This window comes from Neomonachus schauinslandi, chromosome 3 (genome assembly GCF_002201575.2).
Source record: "Neomonachus schauinslandi chromosome 3, ASM220157v2, whole genome shotgun sequence".
Lineage (NCBI taxonomy): Eukaryota > Metazoa > Chordata > Mammalia > Carnivora > Phocidae > Neomonachus > Neomonachus schauinslandi.
In genome coordinates this window covers 124,597,280-124,605,443 of record NC_058405.1, presented here as the reverse complement: position 1 = coordinate 124,605,443, position 8,164 = coordinate 124,597,280, and the positions used below count along the sequence as shown (strand labels likewise).

General features: G+C 37.8%; 1 protein-coding gene across 1 annotated transcript in view; it reads left to right on the top strand.

Moving 5' to 3' along the window:
- The first annotated feature begins 239 nt into the window (after nt 1-239).
- LOC110591909 (fibroblast activation protein alpha) overlaps nt 240-8,164 on the top strand; it is a 73,117-nt gene continuing 65,192 nt past the window's right edge. Inside the window, exons 1-2 of the mRNA XM_021702890.2 lie at nt 240-451; nt 781-865. Of these exons, the coding sequence (XP_021558565.2) occupies nt 446-451; nt 781-865 (91 nt within the window). The 5' untranslated portion in view covers nt 240-445. The remainder of the gene's footprint in view (nt 452-780; nt 866-8,164) is intronic.

Below are 8,164 nucleotides of genomic sequence, written 5' to 3'. Positions count from 1 at the left end.
TAAATTCTTCTTTTGGTTGCAAATAAAATGGTTACACAAAATGTGATCGCTTGCCAAAGTGATCCGTAAGTGATTTCTAGAAGAAAATGAAACATAAACCCGACCTTGTTAAAAAAAAAAAAAAAAAAAAAAAATAAAAACCTCTGTATGTCAACGTAAGCAGATGTTGGTATAGAATTTACAAGGATGAGAAGGCTATAAAACCTCCCTTGAGCCACTCACAGTTCATTTCAAGGCCAAGAACGCCCCCAAAATCTGTTTCTAATTTTACAGAAATCTTTTGAAATTTGGCCCGGTATTCAAAAGTCCGTGGAAAGAAAAAAACCTTGTCCTAGCTTCAGCTTCCAACTCTGAAGACAGACTTGCTTCTTTCAACGGTTTTCACAGATCCGGTGACCTACGCTCTGAAGTCAGAATTAGCTAACTTTCAAAAACATCTGGAAAAATGAAGGTTAGTATATGCAGCCTCAGGTGTTGCTAAAGAAGGAGGACTGGCTGAGTTGAGTTCGATCACAGTTTTCTTTTGTTTAGAAGATGAGGATTTGTACATAAGTATGTACTTCCTGGAGTGGGTTGGGATTGGGAGATTGTTCTAAATATACTGTAGAAACATTTGTCCTTGCAGAGCTGGGAGAATTCCAGCAATTATAGCCAGATCAGTGGAAAACAATCAAAGGCTTTGTGGGGAGAGAGAAATAGGATTTAGGTGTAAACAAAATCTTGCCATTTCTACTATTTAACAGAAACTGTGTATATGTCAATTTTCTTTATTTTATGTAGACATGGTTAAAAATTGTACTTGGAGTTGCCACTTCTGCTGTGCTTGCTTTATTGGTGATGTGCATTATCTTACGTCCTTCAAGAGGTAAGAATTTTCTCTGATTTGCTCTATCTGCCTAGGATAGCTCGGAAAGTGCACTAATGCATGGTCACAAGTGATTGAACATTTCTTAAGTGCTTATTTCCCAAAGTAAGTCTGTTATTTCTAAGAAGACATATAAGCTCACAGATATGTTGTTGAGCAACCAGAAATACTGAGGAATTTAAGGCACGAGTAGGAAGAGATTCCCAGGATTACTTCAGCAATAGAAAAACCTAAGCACTATTCCGTATCACCCCCACACCCCCCACAATATCTGCTAAATTACAAGTCTGGACAGGCCTTTAGAGAAAATATTTTTAACTAACATTTCTTTTCATTATTGTAAAGATAAGTAAGAATGGAAAAGTCAAAACAGAACCTATGGAGTTTTGTATTATGAGACTTTCCAAAAACATAGGGAGGCAGCAGCAAATAGAGATCCCAGGAATAGCTACAGAAAAGGTGAAATTGTTGCTCTAGATGCAGTAGCAATGAAAAATCAGATTAGAAGACTATTATCAAGAAAGCATTAAGTGATAAATCAATCCTTTTAGAAGATTAACATTGATTTCAGTTTGCTGTAAGATGGAAGATACTATGAACTGATACTGGGGCTAGTTTGAATTGAAATTAAGACTCTGTCCACAAATAACCCAGTGATATTAGGGGAATAGGTTCTTAGGAAATGGTTGATGAAGAGAAGCTCAAATTCTAAAACAGGAAAAATTACAACAAAAACAGGTCTTGTGTCTTGGGGTCTAGGGGAAGGGAGAAAGTTTGTACTAATAAATGTTAAAAAAAAAGCTTGTGATAGCTAAGATGGGAAATATTTTTGGTTACAGATTAACTGACAGTAAAGGAAGACCAATGGTAAGCCTTTAGCTAAAAAATGATCTGTTGTTCTAAAAAATGAAATATAGAAAAATATTTTGAAAAGTTCAACATGCTAGTGGGATTTTCACAGAATTACAAAATGGAGAAGTTAATCAATAAGATGAAAACAGTGTTCTTATATCTTCAGTGTTAATCTTTAGTCCTTATTTCTGCTATCTGCTGGCATTTGATTACTCTTAGGATGCTGAGATGTGTGTACGCATCCATATTTTTCATAGTTTTTCAGGTTAAAATTGTTTTCAGACCAGTGTCTCACCTCAATGGTTTTGGGCCATATTTCCCTCATATGAGTAACTGTCAGATGGCAGATTAAGTCCAATTGGCCCATTGAATGCTAATCCATTCAAAATTAACTCCTTCTTTGGAAAGAAAATCACCAATACTTGAAATTAACATTTTGCTCCCTCAAAAATTAATGTTCTGAGAACAAAAGTGTATGGAAATTATTGTGAGCTTACCTCATGTCCACAGGCAAGACTGGATTGCAATGGCACTTTGGAATTTAAGCCATAATTTTTCATGAGCAACATACTATAGTTACACATTTATAAAAAGTATATAAGTATACGACATATAGAAATTTGTGTAATTATACACAGTCTCAATCCTTACTTTCTTCCCAAGTTTAGACATGTATCTTATACCCATAAATATATGTTATAAACTTCATATAGTATAAAATGCCTGTCATTTATAACAGTTTTCTGTTTCAACCAACAGGATTATTCTCAGGGCAAAGTAATTTCCTGAAAGAGTCAAATAATCAAATTAAACTTTAGATAAAATTTTATTACTCTGAGCAACAGAAAAATCATAAAAAAGCTGAGAACTGTATCTTTTCTATCTATAATATTCTCTGTCTATTCTAAGTTGGCTGAAGAACTTCTCAGAATGCCACTCAAATAATTTGTACATGGGACTATTCATTGTCCCATTTCCTGAGCAGGACCAGGGTCAAAGCCCTCTTTCCCACACATCTGTGTACAGGCAGCCCTGATGCTCAGTGCATCCTTCTGACCTCCCCTCCTGACTTCTTTTTTGTTTTTTAAAGATTTATTTATTTATTTGAGAGAGTGAGAATGAGAGAGAGAGAGTACATGAGAGGGGGGGAGGGTTAGAGGGAGAAGCAGGCTCCTTGCTGAGCAGGGAGCCCGATGCGGGACTCGATCCCGGGACTCCAGGATCATGACCTGAGCCGAAGGCAGTCGCTTAACCAACTGAGCCAACCAGGCATCCCTGCCCTCCTGACTTCTCACCCCACTCCTTAATCACCCCAGGTCTGGAGCTTCCCTCTCACCTCTGCCCAGTGCCTGGTGAGAGTAGCATCTAAGGTACTAAGGCAGGAGAAGGGAAGGAAGAACAGAGAACTCAATGCCAAGTTAGCTTCCAGTTAGCCTTTTCACACTTCCTCAGAAATCCCATTACCTCACGTTGGCCTTAGGTGCCCTCATATTCTTAGCCCAGGATCTCTGCGCCAGCGTATAAATAGTCTTCCTTTGAGAAACTTAAAGACCCGCTTAAGAAACCTGGGTTCACTTATTTATTTATTATCGAAGTAAATCCCACCAATGACCTGCCCATCATTGTGCCAGTTGCCAGGGAAACAAAGGTGCAGTGGTCTAGATTTCCTTGTGAAAGGCAAGGTAAAAACCCCCCATGGAAGCATGGTCATCACCACCAAAGGGATTTCTGCTGGTCCATCCCCACCAGGTCCCAGTGAAAGAAGGGGAGATATGGGCTTGTCCACAAAGGGAGAAGGTCCCAGAAACACCAGCCTCAGTTCATAAAAGAGCTGTGGAGGAATTAGGCAGGATTTTAGGAACAAATAGGAAAATGTAGTGGTGAAATGAAAAAGATCCATTTAGTTCACCCATGTAAGGGACAACTTTTTTGGAAACTTCCAAAATTTCCCATTTTTATTTGCACCAAACGGGAAACACACATGGGTTTCTATTCCTTAGTCCCAGGCCATCCCCTTTTTCCTCAGTCTACCCCTGTTCCATGGCTGCCCTTTCTATTCTCCTGCCTCTATTCACTTCTTTTCTTCCAAAGCATCACTCCACTTCCTCTGTGAAGATGCAACCAGGCCAAGAACAGAAATTAACCTCCACACCTTCCCCTCATTTTTGCCAACCCCAAAGACAAATGCACAGATCTTGTTTCAAGAGATTTCATGAGATAAACACAAACACAAAAAAAATTGGGATTGGAAAGTGATAAACGTTCCAGAATTTCAAAAGTAAATTCTATATGGCCTTGCCTCACAATTTACAATCTCTGAATTCCTGGACCTGAGTTTGTGAAATTTGTGTGTGAAGGGACGGGTAGGCATGAACTGCGCTCCCCTTGACTTCTATTGAGTTTAGAGCTCCCCACATGAGGATAAGCAAATGTTCCATAGATATTAGCTATTATTTTTCTACAATTTAACATAAGTAGCTGCTGAAATAATGACAGCTAGAATTTTACTGTGGTCTTCATCCTACTATACATATAACACAAAGATGGCAAGTAGGCCCTACTGTGTGATGTATTCCAATTTCAACAATGTTCTCAATTCTGAGAGTAGAGAGTCTTTACCCCTGGGTATCAGTCCTGTTCCTAACCCCCACCACCTTGGCTCAAAAACAAATATTTTTCAGAAACTTTTGCGTGCAAGGCACTCATACAGGACACTGGCAGCTCTGACGCAAAAGCAAGAGAGAAAAAAGTGAGAAGATACAGGAAGCTGGAGATGGGCGTAGAGGATAAAGTTGAAGGAAAAAAAAAAAAGAAGAGGGGGGAAATGCAGTGGAGAGAAATTGGAAGTTCTCCTGGGCAGTGCCTCTAGACCTCCAAATGAAAGGAGAACCACTGTAAGTCCAGCCTCAGATCTCCCTGAAATCCTTTGTCTACCTTTAAACGTTTTGCCTTTTCTGTTGTTTTGGGTTTGCAGTGTTTTATACAAATTTGTATAGTTGCTAGTTTTTAAAAATTGGCAGATTTCACATAAAAATCTTAGATTCTTGACTCCTCTTTAAATATTAGATCTGGGGCACCTGGGTGGCTCAGTTGGTTAAGCGACTGCCTTCGGCTCAGGTCATGATCCTGGAGTCCCTGGATCGAGTCCCGCATCGGGCTCCCTGCTTGGCGGGGAGTCTGCTTCTCCCTCTGACCCTCCCCCCTCTCATGTGCTCTCTCTCATTCTCTCTCTCTCAAATAGATAAATAAAATCTTTAAATAAATAAATAAATAAATAAATAAATAAATAAATAAATAAATAAATAAATATTAGATCTGGCAGCATTGGGCCCAGGGTAATAGTTAGTTGAGAAGTACGTGCTATCTTTAGATGGGCAATGCATTCTCCAGCGTGCCACAGACCCTACAACTTCGTGTTTTATTGTGCTCAAGCTACCACATTCATTTACTATATCTACCTGATTTCTAGAAAAAGTTGGATTTTTTTAAAAGATTTTATTTATTTATTTGAGGTACAGATAGAGAGAGAGCACAAGCAGGAGGGAGGGGCAGAGGGAGAGGGAGAAGCAGGCTCCCCACTGAGCTAGGAGCCCGACGTGGGGCTCGATCCCAGGACCCTGGGATCATGACCTGAGCCGAAGGCAGATGCTTAACCGACTGAGCCACGCAGGCGCCCTGAAACAGTTTGATTTTTAACCCTTGGACTGGAAGAGGTATATGGTTCCTCCTGGATTAAAAATAACAATCTACTGAATATGAAAAGCCTGAGATGAACAGCCCACAGTTATCCAATATCCACAATGTCCAGTCCACTGTGGTTCCTAGACATGTCGATTATTTGTCCAACAATTATTTGTTAAGCACCTTCCAAAAAATTGCCACTGGTCTAGGGCATGAATGACAAGGTCTCCACCCTTAGGAAAGAGCAGTCTGATAATAAGCAAGTAAACAAATATGTAAGATATTTCAAATTCCTTAAAGTGTTACATAGAACAAGTAGAGTGAGGGTTGTGTTAGACCTCTAAGGCTGCCAGAACAGAATACCACAGACTGGGTGGCTTCAACAGCTGACATTTATTTTCTCCCAGTTCTGGAGGCTAGAAGTCCAGGATCAGGGTGCAGACAGGTTTGTTTTTTTTGGAAGCTTCCCTCCTTTGCTTGTAGATGCCTGCCTTCTCTCTGTGTCCTCACATGGCCTTTTCTCTATGCACACATACTCCTGGTGCTTCTTCTTCTTCTTATAAGGACACCAGTTATACTGGATTAGGGCTCCACTATTATATTTTATATAATCTTAATTATGTGCCTCCTTAAAGGCACTGTCTCCAAACACAGTCACACTGATGGTTAGAGCTTCAGTCTTTGAATTTGGGGGACACAATTCAGTCTGTAATGAAGCTTGTCCATGAGGCTTCTCTGAGGTGATATTTGAGCTGAGACCTTAAGGACAGGGAGGACACAATCCTTAATGCAGGGATAAATTCTCAATGCAGAGGAAAATGCAAGCACAAAGTCCCTGAGGCAGGAAAGTGAATTCAAGGAGCCAAAAAGAGAATGATAGCTGTGAGGTCGAGTTACGTAAACAAGTTAACACAGGAAAATATGTATATACATATGTATTTACAATTATACACACATATAAAAAAATGTATAGTGATTGCTTACTTAGCTAGGTAATGCTCTATACAATCCTTTTCAGGAGCTATCTGAAACCATAGACAATTTAGATAGAACAGAAATCAGTATTTTGCAAGAAGAAATATAATTTAGAATGTCTGCATGTGAGGCAGATATCTATTGTTGTTGTTATGATTATTATTACTACTATAACCTCAGTCATCACTTTTTTGTAAAATAAGATACATGCGAGACAAAATCGTCTTCAAAGGAGAAGTGAATATGTTTTTAAGGCTTGAAATTTTCCCAGTATCAACATTCAGAACTGTGAAACAGACTCCCTCAAACATCTTAAGGGTTTTAAGCTTATTTTTTCACTGTTCTTTTGGAGGAAATCTGGGGAAGTCTGAAGGGTTGAAGAAAAGGTTCAGAAAGTTCACGGACATAAAGGAGCTTTTGAGTTGAGTGTAAATAAATCAACTTTGCAGATTATATTTCCGTAATTTACACTTGGATTTTAAAATCACAGAAGATGAATCTTGGCAAACTTTCTCCAAGGTTTGCCAAATTCTAAATAATATAGAAAATAATCCCAGTCTTTGGATGAATCCCATAATGCAGAGGAGTTTACCTTTCTCTGATTTCCAAAGCGAATTGTGTTACAACTTACACAAGAACACCTAGCCATAAACACACCTTGGAAAAAAAAAAAAAGTTCTAAAGCTCAAATCGGGGATGTGTAATCTGGGATAAAAGTTTTTAAGAGCCAGAGACAGTCAAAATGAGATTTAAAATATATTGTAATAGTTAACACAGTAGGCACAAATTGAAATGATCTTTCCATAAGATAATCAAATACTAATCAGTCTTTTGTTTAAAATTTATTCCCTATTTATATGTAGAGGAAAAAACGTATTTTTCATTTCAGTATCCTTGCAAAATAATAAAAACTATGTAGTAAAAACAGAATAACTTACAGCTGTTATTAATCTTTATTTCTATTAGTCATAAGAAGAATATGATTGCTTAGTATCTAAATTAAATTTTTTCGTACAGATTATGATTTTATACTTGGTAGAAAAACTGATGTGATAGAACTCTTTAAAGGAACAGGATAGATATACAATGGAATATTACTCAGCCATCAAAAAGAATGAAATCTTGCCATTTGTAACAACATGGATGGAGCTAGAGGGTATTATGCTACAAAGATGTCACAAGAAAAAAAATTGCAGACCAATATATCTTATAAATATAGATGAAAAAATCCTCAACAAAATACTAGCAAACCAAATTCAGCAACATCTAAAGGATTGTATACCATTACCATGTGGAATTTATCCAAAGAATACAAGATTGGTTTAACATCCAAAAATCAATTACTATAATAAACTGCATTAATAGGAGAAAGGACAAAAACCACATGATTATCTCAATAGACACAGAAAAAGGATTTAACGAAATCTAGCATCCTTTCATTATGAAAACACTCAGCAGACTAAAAATAGGAAGAAATTTCCTCTTTCTGATAAAGGACATCTACAAAAAACTCACAGCTAACATCACAGTGATAAAAGATTCAGTGCTTTCCCCCTAATATTGAGAACAACACAGCATTTCTGCTCTCAGCCACTTCTGTTCAATATTTTTTGGTGGTTGTACCAGAGCAATTAGGTAAGGAGAAGAAATAAAAAGTATTCAGACTGGAAAGGAAGAAGTAAATCTATTTCTATTTGCAGATGACATAATCTGGTTTATAGAAAATCTCAAGGAATTCACCAAAAAACTATTCAAACTAATAACTTTAGAAAAGTTGCAAGACACAAGATC